We start from the raw sequence: 17,119 nt of genomic DNA, 5'->3' as shown, positions 1-17,119 counted from the left end.
GTGAACAGGCTTTGTGTCCCCATCATGCTCAGGGTGAAGTATAGTCTTGGCACCTGCCCTGCTGTGGTGTCTCTTATAATGTGCCTCTCCTGCTGTGAGCACTTCAAAGACAGGAAGCAGGTCTCCTTTGTCCTTGAAGGGTTAGGAGCTCAAAAGGCTGAGCGGCACTGAATTTACAGAACACCTACGGCATACTCAGAGAAAAAACAAGAGTGGCCAGTGCCTTGGCATGTTCAAAGCCTTTTCAGGCTCATTTCCTGCCCTGGTCTCCTGGCATCTCCCTACGGTCACTAATACAATTTCTGCTTTGTACGTGGGAAGCCGAGGCACCAAGGATTTGCCCAGGTGGCATAGTCTATACAGATGCTGCACCCTTGATACCAAGGCTCAGGCCCTGCCCTTCAGAACCTGTGCCCCTTCCTCCCTGAGCCCTTGACTACCACTCCTTGGGTCCTGGCTCCGTTCCTGGGTTGTTCGGGCCTCACTCGGTCTGTCTGTTTCCCCCTGCAGATCTGTACTGTACTCTGGAGGTGGATTCCTTTGGCTATTTTGTCAGCAAAGCTAAAACCAGGGTGTTTCGGGACACGACAGAGCCCAAGTGGGATGAGGTGAGTAGAGGAGGCTCGTGTCCCTGTTTGTCGTTGAGCATGCCTCTCTGCTGGGGGTGGCTGCATCACTGGCTGCACCAGCTGTGTCTCCCTTAACCGGTACTTCCCGTTAGTCATCTGCCTGCAGACCAGTGTTTAGGTCAATGAATCCTGGGCTGTCCACTAAGGTTCCCAAACCCTGCTCCACCAGTCACCTGGAGGTCCCCAGAAAGTACCGGTGCCCCTCTGTGTCTTGTGGTGTGGTCTCCAGGGTCCTGCTCACCTCTGCCTTGCACAGCCAAGGCCCACTCTTGCTGGGAAGCAGGGAAGCCACACAGCCTTCAGGGACTCAGAGCCTTTGTTCCTTCCGTCTGTCACCAGGAGTTTGAGATTGAGCTGGAGGGTTCGCAGTCCCTGAGGATCCTGTGCTATGAGAAGTGCTATGACAAGACCAAGGTCAACAAGGACAACAATGAGATTGTGGACAAGATCATGGGCAAGGGGCAGATCCAGGTAAGGAGCCAGGCTGAGACAGTTAAGGAGTCCTCGCACGTCCTTTGATCTTTTGTGACTTTGGCTCAGAGCTGAGACAAGTTCCCCAAAGTTGGCTCCTTGCTGTGTCCCAGCTGCCCATAGATACTGGATTCCCAGCCACCATACCTGGCTCAGGTAGACCACCGTGTTTCTGCAAGGTAGACAGGTCTAAGGGAGTAGCTGCCTTTGTTTCCACAGTTACTTTCAGTCTGTTGGTGGCTTTTTGTGTGACACTGTGTTGGGAAGCATTCCAAGGCTGTCATAAGCGGGGAAAAGAGGTCGCTGTTTGTAATGAGCAGTATCTGCTATGAGCGTGAGACCGGAGGGAGTCACGTGTCCCCCACTGTTCGATGTTCTACCAGAAGGGCTTAGGATCAGCTGGGCAGCTGGGCTCGAAATTGCTACACTGGCTTTACCTGTGTTGGGAGTCAGTGTCCCAGGGCAGGGCCTTGGAATATCAGTAGAGTCAGATCCTCAGGGTGAGTGCTCATATTTCTTGGCGCCCTTAAGATGGAAATGGGAAAAAGGTCTTGTGCGTACTCTTTCCGATGGAACATTGTGCCAGTTCTGAAGGCGGTTGCTATCTACTTAGTGATAACATTAGCATGGAGCCATTCACACTGCTGCCTGGCACTTTATGTGGCCTCATGCTGAAGACACAGTGGCCGTAGGATCTGTGACCGTGAAATCAAGGGAGATAATGGCAAGGCTGGCCCATAGGCACTGGTGCTCCAGGTTTCTTAACCCTTGACCCCAATAGGCCCACTGGGTTAGTCTTGAGCAGGGAGCGTCAACTTTTTTTTTAATATTTGTTTTCATTATTTTATGTTTATGCATATTTTATCTGCATGTATGTGTGTTCACCATGTATATGCCTGGTGCCCACAGAACCAGAGGAGGGTGATGGATCCCTTGGAGTTAAGGATGCTTGTGAGCTGCCATGTGGGTGCTGGGAACTGAACCTGGGTCCTCCGAGTGGTCTTAACCACTGAGCCATCTCTCTAGGCCTTTTGTTAGGAAATGATTGTTCTCTGGTGCGTTTTGAGGCTGAAGTTTTATATGAAGTTGACTGGGTGCCATTGGGAACTGTGTGGGTGTCCCCATCCCCCACCTGCCGTGCATTCCGTGTCTGAGGAGAGGAGTGGTGCCCTCCAGTAGAGGCCCAGCCGTCTGCCTCGTGTTCCTAAGCACGCATTTCCTGGTGCTGAGGGACCTGTACCCCGTTCCTTGGTGCTGTCTCCAGGGAGACAGTGCTGCTAGGCAACCTTGTGCCAGCCTTTCATTGTTTCAGGAATGAGGATGATGACAGAAAGCTCTTTAAATCCAATCCCTGTCACATGGCCTCTTAAGTAGCAGGAATCCCATCTCGGTTTCCTTGGGCACGGCCCAAGGAATAGGCAGGGAATGGTTCCCAGGCTTGCCTGGCCAGCCTGTAGGTAGGGAGACACTCAGCCAAGAGATGTGAGAAGCTGCCACATTGCCTGGACCGCTGATGGTTGTGAAACGCAAGGGTGACAGGGGCAGCCAGCTCAGAGAGCATTGTGGCCCACAGCCTCTCTACAATTCAGATACCAGGGCCAGGGCCATCCCACCTGGATGGCAGCCCCGCTGCTTCTGCCCTCAATGTGCTACTTAGAGCCCGTGGAGACACCATAAATCATTGACTCTTGGAGACAGGAGCAGATGGGAGGTAGTGGGGGAGGGGAGGCTTCCAGGTTGTATTTGGCAAAGCAGAGAGCACATTCTGCTAAGGGAAATGTTTCTGTGTTTAAGCTTCGAGGAATGTTAAATGCCTGGGAGTTGATATTAAAAGAAACACAAACGTTCCTGCTGCCAGCTGACCAGGCCAGTGAGTGGGCAGCTGGAAGCCCACAGCCTCCAGAGGCCTTTGAAGTGCCCTAGCACTCAGCCTCCTGAGCACAGCCCTGGGCTCTGAGCCATGGTGCTACCTCACCAGTCTCCTGTGCGCTGGGGAAGGGGTGTTGTGGGCTCATAAAGTCTTGCTCTGTAACTACCTCAGAACCACTCAGGATAGCCAGGCTGGAAGGAGAGTCTGCACTGGACGGTCCCACATGGCCAGGCCCCACAGAGCTGTAGAACAACCTGTTCCCATAGCTGCCACATATCTAAGGAAGGTAACCGGCTTAGCTCTGGAGCCCAGGTTGCTTCCTTTCAGTGGGCCCTAGGGGCAGAGCCAAAGGTGACTTTATGGTGGAGCTAGGAGCCAAGGAATGCCCAATGGGAAGGTGGAGAGAAAGCCCCCTTTCTCCCCAGCTCATCTCCACGCCGCCCAGCCAGGGGACTCCTCATGTGAGTGCTAAGCACTTGCTCTTGTGATGAGTTGCTCTCTCTGGCCATGGTGGAAGCCGAGCAGCTGGAGCTGGAGGCCTGGTTGGATGCAGCATTCAGTGCAGGCAGTTGGGAGCTCCAGTCACTACCATGTGTGTTCAGTACTCTACTCTTGGGAGCTCATATCCAAGTGCTGCCTGAGGTGATCCTGCTACAGCTCTGCAAGGAAGGTGACCTCCCTGTCCTACTTCACAGATGAGGACACCGAGGCCAAGGTGCCTCTGCTGACTGGATGTAGAGAAGGCCACACTATCTCCTTGGTGCTGTGTCTCTGCATCTTGGTCCTTTTATCAAGAATTTTGCAGCCCAGGTGAAAAGGTCTTGGCATGGCTAACGGTCTGGTCAAGGAGCTGGAGTGATGTTCTGCTGTCTGGCATAAGAAGAGCCTCAGGGCCGGGCCGTGGTGGCACACGCCTCTAATCCCAGCACTCAGGAGGCAGAGGCAGGCGGATCTCTGTGAGTTCAAGGCCAGCCTGGGCTACAAAGTGAGTTCCAGGACAGGCACCAAAACTACACAGAGAAACCCTGTCTCAAAAAACCAAAAGAGCCTCAGACTGCCTTTGATTGGAGCACCGTCACCTCTGGGCACAGGACATCTCTGCCTAGTACACCTAGAAAGAAGTAGATTGCGTGGAAAAGAGCCAGTCAGGGTTATAAATTTGGAGGTGAGAGATTCCAGTGCCCCTGTAGCGAGCACCCAGAAGTGTAGGAGGGTACCCTGTCAGATCGAAGGGCTAGGATGCCATTGCATCCCAGGCCACCAGAGAGCAGTACAAGATGCCAGCAGAGGACTGAAGAAGAGCCCAGCACTACAGAAGCCTGTCCCACAGCCCTGGAGCGGCCCCTTTATCATGTAATTCTGTGCTTTTTTCCCCCCTCCCTTGGGTATGTACACCTCTAAGTAGGCTTAATCATAATGTGTGTTTTTGTATGTTTTTTTTCTATTTTCATGGTATAGTCTTTAGATACACCTTTTAAAAGCACATTATTGGAAGTACTTTGAATCAGTTTATATAGAGGCATGGTAATTGCCCTCTTAAGGCTTTGTTACTTTAGCTAGTGGGTTCTGGGTCAGCAGAAGTGAGGCAGGCATTTGGGGGAGGAACCCTCAGGGCAGGCGCATGGGGGCAGGAATGTGCAGGGAGTAGCCCAGGAAATGAAGGCATCCAGCTTGCCCTGAACAGGAGGGGCTGTGAGCCAGGCAAGCGGGAGGGATTGAAGGAGTGACTAAAAGAAGATGTCTGTAGGGTTTGAGGCCAAAGGAATTTGATCCTGTCTTGAGGAGAAGGAATCCAAGACCGAAAAGGATGAGTGGCCTGCCTACCTTCACACAGCTCGTCTGTGTTCTCACAGGTTCAGGGACCCCCATCCAGAGCTGGCCAAGCCTGGTTGGCTGAAGGGCGGATGAGTACATAGCAGTGTTCATAGGTAGAATGGCGACAGTGTGGGACTTGTAGGCCTCTGCCCTTGCCACTGCAGACTTATTGAAACACCTTACCAGCTTGATCCATCTCTCTTCCAGGCTTAGGAGTCATCCCTTTCTTTCCAGACCCACTGGGTTATTACTTGGGAATTTGCTTACAGCCTTCCCACTGTATCTCTTCTCCACTGGCCTACCCGCAGCCCAGCCAGGCCAGGGTAACAGCTCAGCCTGAAGCATCCCCCATTAGTCTGCTTTGGTTCCCTGCTCCCAGGGGACTCCTCTATGTTTATCCTAGTCTATTTCCAGCTACACCACTCCAGACTCCAGATGTGATCTCCCCAACTGAGACCTACCCGCTGGCCCATTAGCATATTCCCAGGGTCCAACCTGTCCTGGCTGGCTGGGTCTGAAGGGGAAAGGCAAGCTGGGGAGATTTCTTTGACGTTTATGACCAAGCCACTTAAAAGGGATTAGAGCTCTTATAAATAAATGGAGGAAGTCGTGAAGTCCAGTCAACTACCTCTAGTGCCCAAACTGGCAGATCTGACAGTATCTAAACATTCTTAATTTTCTATTCCCCCATACAAGGGTTCGTTATAGCCCAGGCTGGCCTCGTATTCTCTGTGTATTCAAGGCTGACTTTGAGTTCCTGCTTCTCTTGCCTCTCTCTCCCTAGTGTAGGATTATAGGAATGTGCCACTGTGCCCTACTTCAGCCTTTTATTGTTTGTTTGTTTGTTTGTTTTGTGGGGAAGGAGAGGTAGGGAGGCAGGCACAGGCCACAGCACACCTGTAGAGGTCAGAGGAATCTTGTGGGAATCTGTTCATACATTTTCTTGTAACCATCACCACCATGTGGCTTTGGAACTTTCCGCCTTCCTCTCTGACAGCTCCGTGGACCCATCAAATGCTAACTGCCCTCCCCCCCTCCCCCACCCTCCGGCCACCACCACTCTGCTTGCCTCCTTGGAAGACTTAGCATAGTGCCTTCAGGGTTCACGTGTTCAGCTTCCCCCTTCCTTCCTTTTGAGGGCTGAGTAATACTTCACTCTTACCGATACACCACATTTTATACGTGGATATACCGTTTATCCATCTGTGGACATTTGCATTTGTTCCATCGTAGACGCTCATAGTTCTAAGTGGATTAAAACAGCCTAGTCTTTGGAGGTGGCCATTTCATAGTCTCCTTTCCTAGCGCCGTGCGTGCTTGTTACTTCCACCTGTGAAGAGATAGCAGAGTTCCGTGACCCCGGGACACAACTAGGAGCTTGGTGTGGTTAAGCCACCTCTGACCTTCCGCAGACTCTGTCTCTTCCCTCTCCTTCCTTCCTCAGCTCTCCTGTCCTTCCTCCTCTCGGCAGTTACTGAGTGTGCTGCCTGACGGCCTGAGACTGGGGGAGCCGGGCTGTGGGTCAGAGAGCTAACCCCTGGTTCCCTGGCCTCTTGGATCCTCATTTTCCTCCTCAGGAGTGGGAACTAATTCCACTCTTCACTGCCATCTCCTAAGATGCAGGGAATGCAATCTATCTGGAGGAGCAGGTCAGAGGCCTGCGTCACGTCCAGGCCTTTCCCTGTTTTATCCTTGAATTTGTCTGCTGGGCCCCTGTAAGGGACGAACAGGGAGTAGAGGATCCTGAGAGAACAGGACTTCCCAACATAGTAAGGAAACCATGAGAGGACTTGCTCCTTCAGCCAGCCTGGAAGGGTCTTCGAGGCCAGACAGAGCCAGGGCTCCATGTCCAGCTCCTTCTGTTCATTATTTGAGAGAATGGGGTGAGTTGTTCCACCCGTCCCTGTAAACCGGGTTATGATGAGAACTGAGTGTGAGAGTCCCTGATGCCCTTGGGACAGGGCCTGGAACATTTAATACTTGGGTGATGACGAGGACCTTTGCCCTAAGCTGGCAGGCCCAGCTGCTCCTCACTCCAGGGATTCTGGAGATACCTTGTCCAAAAAGTCCCCTCCTACGGCTGCCGCTACCTGCCAGAGTCCTCTGGGTTTGAACTGGGGTGGCCACGTCAGGGTCTGTTCTCTTTCGGTGGTGGAGTTGGACCAGCTGTGATGGAGGATCCGAGGTGACCCTGTTCTGTGAGGAGCAGCTGTGCTCTTCTCCTAGGGCTGCTCACTGCTGGCTCAGAGCACGGTGTGAGGAGCCCTGGAACAAGGGGCCTTTGTCAGCTGTAGGAGAACTGCTTCTGGTCTCAATTACTCTGCTGAGGGAGAGAGCTTAGAAGGAGCATGGGTCGGGAGCCTGCTGGAGCAGGAGTCAAAGGTTCACCCACTAGCCCCTACCCTCCAGCCCCTGAGGGGGTCTCTTGTCCCCACTTGGCTCTCTCTGATGGCCCTATGAGCCAGCTCTTGCCCTGATAGCCTGGTTCTGGGACACTGCCCAGATGACCTATAGTCTTTCCCTGAGTAGATGACAAGGCTGTTAATGGAACTCCTCGACACTTTGTCCTGTTTGTCCAGCAGGCTTTGTTTATAAACACAGTGACCACAGCCAGGTCCCTGCTCCCTGGGAGAGAGCATGTTTGAATTAGGAATGGAAGTCAGGGGGCTGGGGTGGGGAAGCCCTGGCCCTCCACCTTTTGTCCCTCCACCCCCGTCCTGGTACACACATCCCAGCCCCCTGGTAGCTCCCTGCCCTAGAACATAGGGATAGCCTCTCTGAAAGATGGACTCCCTCCCTGCCTCCAGCCTGTGCCAGGTAGGAGTGTCCAGGCAGCTTCCAAGCTCTCTTCCTCCCCGCTTCTCTCTGTCTGCCCCCAGTTCATGTTTTGTGGTCCTGCTGCCAGCTGCTCTCGGTGCTGCCCCAGGTGGGGTGCCTTCCTTTGCCATGGTCACTACCACTTGATAGTCCTGGAGGCACGTGGGGACAGGCTTGGTTTTGCTCCTTGTCTCATACATCACCCCTTACGAGGATCTAGGTGACTGTCCTGCCAGGAACTCATCTGCTCCAGCTGTTGTAGACTCCTTTTCCCCGGCCCAGTGGCCCTGCTGTCACCCCTCAGGGCCGGTCTGGATGGCATGCATGGAGAGTGGGTAGAGGTACATTTGTCTTGGGGGCACGGGCAGACCCGTGAGAGTGCGAGCCTCAGCTGAGCGGCCTCCATTGCCCAGGTGTTCCTGATTTGGGGCACCTGGACGCTACCAGTGCATCCTGAAGATGGGAGAGACCAGATGCATTTGACAGGAAGTAGATTGAAGCTCCCTTCCTCCTGCTCCTCTCTAGCTGGGAATTCCATTTTGGTATGAAGGCTTGATGCCTCTCCGCTAGCCCCGTCTCTGAGGGTAGGAGACACACCAGGAAGCCAATCCAGAAAGGATCTTGCTACAAGCTTCCTTCAGACTCTCAGAACACCTTTGCAAACCATGGGAAGGTTACTATCCTCTCAGCTCTGGCTTGGGGGCTCCCAGGCTCAGAGGCAGAAGACAGGTTCAGTGCCAGCAGGTGGCCCTGGATACCTCCCAGAGCATGTCTTCTCAAACCTAGATGAACATCAGGAGCCTTCCCTTCAGGTGGGGGCTGCTGCTTTGCCCTCCTAGAAATCAAAATAACTGATCTAATGCCTACTTTAATTTGTTCCAAAAGCTTTAAGAAAAGGACTCAGCAGAAAAATTTCAAGGAACTCCCTGAGTTATGGCTGAAACTGCCTATGAGTGCCAGTAGAGGGTACCCGTAGAATGGGTTCTGCTGCCTTCCCCAAGAGGGTCTGATGTTCATGGCACTGAGGGTCTAGGTACTGTGCTTGGGTCTAGGTACTGTGCTTGCTATTGGCTGAGTCTTCACCCTGTGCGATTAGGTATTTGGTTTTGCGAGTGTGCTCCACATGCAGCCTGTTCATACCCTTAAAGGTAATGGCTGGGCTGCAGTAGCTTCCAGGCGGACTCCAGAGTGACTTGAGAATCCAAAACGGCCTAGAGAACACAGCTCTGAATGAATGGATAAGTGTCAGCTCACTGGAAGCCCTTGAGAGGTAGGAGGCACCTGCAGTTTTTCCAAAGTAGAAATTAAGAATTGAGCCGGGCGGTGGTGGCGCACGCCTTTAATCCCAGCACTCGGGAGGCAGAGCCAGGCAGATCTCTGTGAGTTCGAGGCCAGCCCGGGCTACAAAGTGAGTTTCAGGCTAGCCAGAGCTACAGAGTGAGACCCTGTCACCAAACAGAAGGGGTAGAAAGGTTCTTAATCTCTGTAATTCCCTACTTCCCCACCCACAGGAGGGGGAGTGGGGGCTGGTGGCTGCTGTCAAAGGAAGCTGCATTTCTCTTGAGAACTGTGGACTGTGCTTAAGAGAACTTGGGCTCTGAACCGTAGACACCGGAGAGGAGAATCTAAGGCCTGGTGCAGCCTGTCCAGCCTGGGAACTTGCAGCAGGACCGTGCATAGCCCCGAGATGGGTGAGGGATAAGGAACAGCGTGGACGAGTTCCCCATCCGATCTCAGCCAGACTCACCACTCGGCTTTTATTTTTTTTATCTGATTGTGAGGTAGAGAGATTGGGGCATGAAATTGCATCTGAGGGGCTGGAAAAGAGATGGCTCAGCAGTTAAGAGCTTTTACTACCCTTGCAGAGGCCCCGGGTTCAGTTCCTAGCACCCACGTGGTAACTCACAACTGTCTGTAACTCCAGTTTCAGGATACTCTCTGCTGTAGTGTGGCCTGAGAGGCTTCATGTGTCCAAGGCACACCTCTGGGGTTCCCTGCTCACTGGCTATGCCAGGAGATCGGGTAACACCTTCCAGTGACAAGGAGCAGGCAAGTGACCCAGGGGATCTCGCCTGTGCATGTTCCTGGCTGCTGCCTGTGTCCTGTCCTGGAGTTGGGATAGAGTAGATGGGCATGTAGGGATGGAGTGGGTGTTTTTCCCACCCTGCCCCTGGGTGGGTTTAGTTCTAAATAACCAAAGTGTTCCCAAAGGCTCAAGTGGATTTTCCACCCTTTCCACGGTCAAATGTGCCATGAGAAACACCAGGGGTTGCCAGGGACATGCTGTCCATCCAGTCTTTCCAAAGCAGATAAACTCGTAGGCTATTTCAACCTCTCTTATCTACCTATAGCCACTGTAAACCCTGGGAACAGCAACCTGGGGTGGTCAGGCAGCGTGAAGAGAGGCTGTATTGGAGTCAGGACTTTGGACCATCTGTAAACCAGGACAGGCTTCTGAGGGGACAGGTCACCTTGGGGTCCTTGGTAGATTTTTGTATCCTAGCTACAGTATATTTCAAACTCGGGCCAATCCTGGAATCTGTAGCTATGGACACCTGCTTAGGAACCAAGACTCGGGGTTCCAGAGCTTAAATTGCTATAACCCCATACATGGATGTTTATCAGGCAGGGGAAAGGCTCTTGAGAAGCTCTGGAGCCTGGGAGGGGAGCAGACTTCCTAAAGGGCCCTGATTGCTTCTATTGAGTCAGGGCATGGGATACTCAGTGGGGAGTGGCCAGGGTGCCGTTAGGCCGAGTTCTGCTCTGAGCTGTAAGAAGGTCTCTGCCCAGCATGTAGTGGGTATCTATTCAGTGGTGGATGAATAAGTGAGTGAAAAGTAGCTTCTTGGCTTAGCTCTGCTAATTGGTTGCTTGCTGACTTAGAGCTAGGGGTTCCCATTGCTGGGCCTAGTGAGGTCTGAACATAGCGGATACTAAGGACTTTGATAGCCTTAGAAACAGGTCTTGATTTCTCAGCTTGGAAAGACTGCTGACTATCAGTATATGTGTTTTAACTAGGATGGTGGTGTCTTAGTTAGAGTTCCTATTTCTGTGATGAAACACCATGACCAAACACAGTTTGGGGAGGAAACTGTTTATTTGGCTTACACTTCCAAATCACCATTTGCAATTTTTTTCATGGTTTTTTTGAGACTGAGTTTCTCTCAACAGCCCTGGCTGTCCTGGGCCTTGCTTTGTAGACCACGCTGGCCTAGAACTCACGGACATCTACCTGCTTCTGCCTCCCAACTGCTGGGATTAAAGGCATGTGCTGCCACCACCTAGTCTCACTATTCATCATTGAAGAAAGTCAGTACAGGAACTCAAGCAGGGCAGAAACTTGGAAGCAGGAGCTGATGCAGAGGCAATGGAGGGATGTAGGTGGAGTTTTTCTGTCCTTCCAGTCAGCTTTGTCCTGCTAGCCGGCTCCCAAATAACCACACAGAGACTTATTATTAATTATAAATACTCAGCTGATAGCTTAGGCTTGTTACTAACTCACTAGCTTTTACATCTTAAATTAACTCATTTTTTATCTACACTCTACCACATATCCTTTTCCAGTACAGCATGTTAATCTCCTGCTTCCTCTGCATGTTGACTAGCAACCCTGCCATACCGCCGCACCCCCCCCCCTTTTCCCTGTCCCCAAGTCCCACCTAACCTCTTCCTGCCTATCTTTTGGCCATTAGCTCGTTATTAATCCATCAGAAGGCACCTTGGAAAAGACAAATCTTCAAAGTGTACAAAAAGATTATTCCATAACATTTCCCCCCTCTGTCTAATTAAAAAAGGTTTTAAACTTTTAACAGAGTAAACTATATATAACAAAAACAGTTACCAAGTAAGAATTACAGTTGCAATATCCAATCCATTTGTATTTGGCAAAAGCAGAGAAAATATTCTATTATCTATCTTTGTGAGTCTAAGGTTTTTGTACCTAATTTACCTTTTCGCATAACTAAGGAAAACTTTTTAAGTCTAATCATTTAGTCTTTAACTCCATCAAAGACCCCAGAAAGGTGTAATATTACCTAATGACAGGGACATCTGACTGCTTGGACAATCACCTAAAGTTCTTCTGTAATGTTGGAGCATCCATCTTTGGCCTACAGGCCTAGTATATCTGACAGACATTTCTAAGAAGCAGGGAATCTGGAAGGACTGTCCTGCCTTGTCTTGGCAGTCACTTTTCTTTCGCATCCAGTTTAGCAGCATTTGATACTGTCAGCAATTGAGGCAAGGGTAGTTTCTTTGCCCAGTGGCTAACTCTTGCCACAAAAGAAGTAAACTCCATATGGAGTTTCTTCAGTGCCCATCATCTTCTCTGAAGTAAATTGATGCTGCCAGGAGCTGATATGTCTCACTGTCATGAAATGCCTTATGTTATTAAAACATTTAAAATGCCATATTCTATAGGTCTTTGAAGTGTTTGAAGACCATTTATCTATCTAAATATATCTAATTTGGAACATACCTAATAGGACTATAAGTTTGATTATTATAGATGACTAACTACTAACCTGTATTTCTTAATTATACATTACATTTTTAAATGAGCTGCATAAGCATAATACCCCAAACAAGAGTAGAAACATACATACAGTATAACAAAAATAACGTTAAATTTGTATCAATAAACCAAAATCCATACCCATGTAAAATATTTAAGATTAGTAGATGCTTTTAGATTAAAGTAAATTCAATAATTTATCCTTTTATCTCATCATTTCTATATTAGATCCCCTTTTTTTCCTTCAGAAAGAGATGTTTGAATCTAATTCCTTTGCTTAGTTTTTTTTTTTTTAATCATGACCAATAATAATGTGCAACCAACCCCCCTAAGCAAAGACAAACATCCATAATCTTTCTTTTGGGAATGTGGGTGTTTTTTCTAGATTGCTTCCTGTTGTCTGAGAGTGCTGGAATCTTTGGGGGATCCTGAGAAAATTTAGGATAATGATTAAGTCTTGGCTGGAGTAGTCTGTGAGGCTGGACTGTCTCAGCCATCAGCCTTGAAGCTGTTCTGGATGCAGAACTCTGAGGAAACTGCAACAGAGGTATTGTGAGATGTTGGATCACCTGGGCCATCCATTTTTATGGGTGTCTGGGCCCTCTGGAAATACATAAACTTTTAAGGTAACATATATATATATATATATATATATATATATCTGTATTATTAGTACAGTATAGACTGTATATTGTACACAAATCAGCCACAGATGATTTTTTTGTTTTATATTTGAGCAGGTAAAATATACATTATGTGTTTTGTAGTTTGTTTGTTTTTTGGGGATTTTTGTTTGTTTGTTTTGTTTTTTGGTTTTTTGTTTTTTTTTTTAGTTTATTTCTTTATGTCTGTAGCCTGGATTTTCAGGGGGTCTTCCCTGATCAAACCTGATTATCTTCAACCTTGAACGAATCCATAGCCTTTTGTTTTCTGTGGGAACAAAAACATAACCTTTTCCCCAAAACAACATATCTTTTGACTTCTATTTTGAAGTCAAGGTATTTTAAAAATATATAGATTGGTATAATCTGGCAGTTATCATAATCCAATGTCTCTTAGCAGCTATCTCTCTTTCATCAACAATCAAAAAATTTACAGACAGCACAATGACATACAGGATCCAGACTCCGTGTATTTTCCATCTCTACATGGCTCTTTTTTTTTTTTAACTTCTGTGACTTTCTATATCCTTTCTCTTCTCTCCCAAGCCTATGTACATTTTTAAACACACTGTTCCATCTGGGTCTGTCTCTATTCTGTATCTGTAATCTTTTCTGTCTGCATGAGCAAAACTTAAACCCACCAGTTCATGGCATGCTGGCAGGACTCACCCTGGTGTCTCAAGCCCGCAGGCAGGGGCCAGGAGACATCTCTCTGTACCGTGGCCCATATGAGAGACTGTGGGACTAGGAAACTGTGTTTGGCTGTGTTTTTGTGTGTTTGGAACCTTTTCTTAAGCTTTTTTTAGGTTTTATGTGGATATATGTGGCCTCACCCCACATTTTGTGCCATTTGTAGGCGGAGTTTTTCTGTCCCGTCAGTCAGCTCTGTCCCACTAGCCAGCTCCCAAATAACCACACAGAGACTTCCTATTAATTATAAATGGTTGATAAGCTTGGTCGATAGCTTAGGCTTGTTACTAACTAGCTCTTACATCTTAAATTAACCCATTTTTCTTATCTACACTCTACCATATGTTGGTAACTTTTTTCATTACAGCATGTTCATCTCCTGTTTCCTCTGCATCTGGCTAGTGACACCCATTCCCCCCCCCCACTCCCACTCTTTTTCCCTATGCACAAGTCCAACCTAACCTCTTCCTGCCTAGCTATTGGCCATTAGCTCTTTATTAATCCATCAGAAGGCACCTTGGCAAAGATATGTCTTCACAGTGTACAAAAACATTATTCTAAACAGAGGGGTACTGCTTACTGGCTTGCTTCCCATGGCTTATTCAGCCCTTTTTCTTATAGAACCCAGGACCTTCAGCCCAGGGATGGAACCACCCACAGATGGGGAAGGACCCTCCCCCATTGATCGCTAATTAAGAAAATGCCCTACAGGTTTGCCTGTAGCCAGATTTTTGTTGTTGGTGGTGGTTTTTTTTGTTTTGTTTTTTTGAGACAGGGTTTCTCTGTGTAGCCCTGGCTGGCCTGGAACTGACAGAGATCCACCTGCCTCTGCCTCCTGAGTGCTGGGATTAAAGGTGTGTGTCACTATGCCTGGCTGGAGGCACATTCTTAATTGAGGTTCCCTTCTCTCAGATGATTTTAGCTTGAGTCAAGTTGACATAAAACTATCCAGCACAGATGGGTACCTATCAAGATAAGAGCACACAGGAATGTAGGTGAAAAGTTTTTGCACCCCCAATAAGCTTCTCCACCGACACAGCAATCCAAATCAGACTAAATCAAACCAAATTAAGGAAAAGCCTAAGTTTAATGGGTAAAACGCTCCTGGGTGATTTTCCAGGCCCCCAGAGGAGATGTGGAAGAGAGACTGAAAAACCACTGTTTTCTGGGGAGCAGTTTAAATACCCTGTGGGAGTGGTCTTGAGCATCTCTGGGGGAGGAGCCGTGTTTGGCGGGCTGAGATGAGGCAGGGTTTGAGGAGAGAGAGACTGGGGAGGGGGATTGAGGTGGAGCTTCCACCAGAACATTCCAGACTCTTTGGGTATGTGGATGCCGGGGTTGCGGGGTGAGTGGATGAGGTGGAGTTTCCACCAGAACAGTAGGACCTACCTGCAAAGCCATCAATGTGGAGAGGCCCAGGCCCTCTCCTGTTCCCCACTGTTTTCTCTTGTGATGTGCCATCTCATCCCCAGCTGGCATGGCCTTTCCATAGGACCTGGTCTCCATTCGTCTGCCTTCCAGCTCTGTTTCTTTAGGCCCGTGCCATGTTGCTCTCTTCTGAGACCCAGGGGCTCCCTCCTCACCCACCTCCCCCAGGCTCCTGGTTCTACCAGGATTCTCAGAGTGGCTTGTTTTGGGGAGCTTCCTCTATCACTCTTGAGTCCCCAGTAGGGGGAGCTAGCATTTGAACTACAAGACAAGGGCAAGGAATTGGGGTTCCAGTCTAGACTGGGAGGAGGTGAAAGTTGTTCTGAGAAAATGGAGGTCACTCTGGAGAGGCAGCCTCCATATTCTGAGGTTCTGAGAAAGAGCCTTCCTCCTGTGTTCATAGGCTGGAGGACTTGCCTGAAAACTTTCCCACCCATAGCTGGTGGCAAGGTAGTGCTGTGGGAGACCCTGTCCCTGTGTGGGAGACCCAGCCCATGTTTCAGGCTGGGCATTAGCCCTTTTGACCTCCTTTCCCTCAGCAGTGAGACTGCTGATAACCCAATCTTGTTTCAGTCACGTCTGTGCTGTTTAGAGGGTTCCCTCTCTCTGCATATAGCCTAGGGTCCTACCTACCTCGCCCTAGGAACAGCTACTCTTTGCTCTGGCCAGGAGACTAGGGAAGGGATGGTGGAGAATGTGGCAGTCCACCAGGGATGTTTTTAATTCCAAAGGCAGCGACATCTGTTCCTTCAGGAGACCTTACCACCCAAGCTCTGTTTATACAGGCATGGAGGGCTGGGGAGGGGGAGCTGCATGTCCTCAGAGGCAGTTTGGCCAGGTGTGGCTGAATGAACAGGGAGAGCACAGCAGGAGGGGATGTGATTACTTCCTGGGTGGCCAGGCTGGTGTGAGCCTTGCTTATCTAGAGCGCAGATGAGGACCGTCTGTGATTGGCTGCAGAGACCAGTGTTCAGACGGTTGCTTTTGAGGAACTCACTGGGACGTTCTTCTTGGACACCCCCTCCTCTACCCTGCTCCTAGGACACAGATTCCAGGAAGGAATGAGTGAGGCTTGGAAAAGAAAAGGCAAATCTGTGCTGTCCCCAGAGGAAGGCCCCAGTCCTTTGGGAGGAAAGGAAAGCTGAGTATCTCCAGGGAAGAGCCTCCCAACTCAGCTACCCATCTGCTAAGGCACCTTTGTCACCATGGAGACCAGTTGGCCATTGCTCATCCAATCAGAGCTTGCTTTACCCAGACAAGTGTTGAGCCTGGGGTTCTCAAGACAGACAAGTGTGGGACTTTGGGAACGGGATTTATCCTGCCCCTCTTCTCCCACACATTAGTGGTGGGAGCGGTACACATTTCCCTGAGACTGCACTCCGTGGCGTTTGACCCAGCTATTGGGAAGAGAACCTTAGGAAGCCCATGTCAGCCATTCTGAAATGAACCCGCCAGCACCAGGTACCAGCTGTGTGTGTGCAGCAGGTGAATGAGGTGAGCAGTTCAGATGGTGCCTTCCCAGCTAGTTATGCAACCAGCCACTGCACCTTTGTGAAGAGGATGCTGAGCACAGCAGGGACCTGGGGGAGGGATGGAGCGACTTTACCCATGCATAGAGTGCCTCCTTTCCACAAAGCATCCCTGATCCCCTCCGGCTATAGTTGATCTTCCTCTCAACTTTTGGGGTAGTTTTTCTTCACTGTCCTGGTGGTATAACCCTGAGCTTCTTGAAGGACACCTCCATCCTCATGTGCTATATAGTAGGTGCACAAAAGTCCTTCTGCGTTCTGTGGAGTGTTAAGTCCCATCTCCCCCCTGCCGCCCCCGGGCTGGCAGCTTTGTCATGCCTGGCTTTTGGTTCATCTGATTTCTCAGGCCCTACTCCAGGGTCAGACACTTAGCCAGGCCCTCCTCCTGGCACCTAGGTAAAACTCCTCTGCGCCACCCAAGATGTCAGTCCTCCGAAGTGCAGAGGGCAGAGGTGCCACACTAATCTCAGTCTATTCTAGTCACTCCATTTGCTCAAATGTACACGTAGGAATGTTTGTCCTTCATGAGGCTGGAGGGAAGTTTCTAGTCCTTATAGAGAGAGGGTCAGTGTGGTGCTGACCACTCAGAGAGCAGTCTTTCTCTGCCAGTTCTTGGCTGGCCCTGCAGTTAAACTGCCCCTTTCCCAGAAAGGTAACAAGGACAGAAATAAAAAATCCCAGGGACTGTCACTGGT

General features: G+C 49.7%; 1 protein-coding gene across 3 annotated transcripts in view; it reads left to right on the top strand.

The window, feature by feature from the left end:
- Abr (ABR activator of RhoGEF and GTPase) overlaps positions 1–17,119 on the top strand; it is a 146,904-nt gene that overhangs the window by 106,765 nt on the left and 23,020 nt on the right. For all 3 annotated transcript variants that reach the window (XM_059271234.1, XM_059271233.1, XM_059271235.1), the window contains 2 exons: positions 511–608; positions 969–1,100. In XM_059271234.1, the coding sequence (XP_059127217.1) occupies positions 511–608; positions 969–1,100 (230 nt within the window). The remainder of the gene's footprint in view (positions 1–510; positions 609–968; positions 1,101–17,119) is intronic.

This window comes from Peromyscus eremicus, chromosome 8a (assembly GCF_949786415.1).
Source record: "Peromyscus eremicus chromosome 8a, PerEre_H2_v1, whole genome shotgun sequence".
Lineage (NCBI taxonomy): Eukaryota > Metazoa > Chordata > Mammalia > Rodentia > Cricetidae > Peromyscus > Peromyscus eremicus.
Note: the sequence above shows the minus strand (reverse complement) of the source record. Positions and strands in the feature narration are given on the sequence as shown.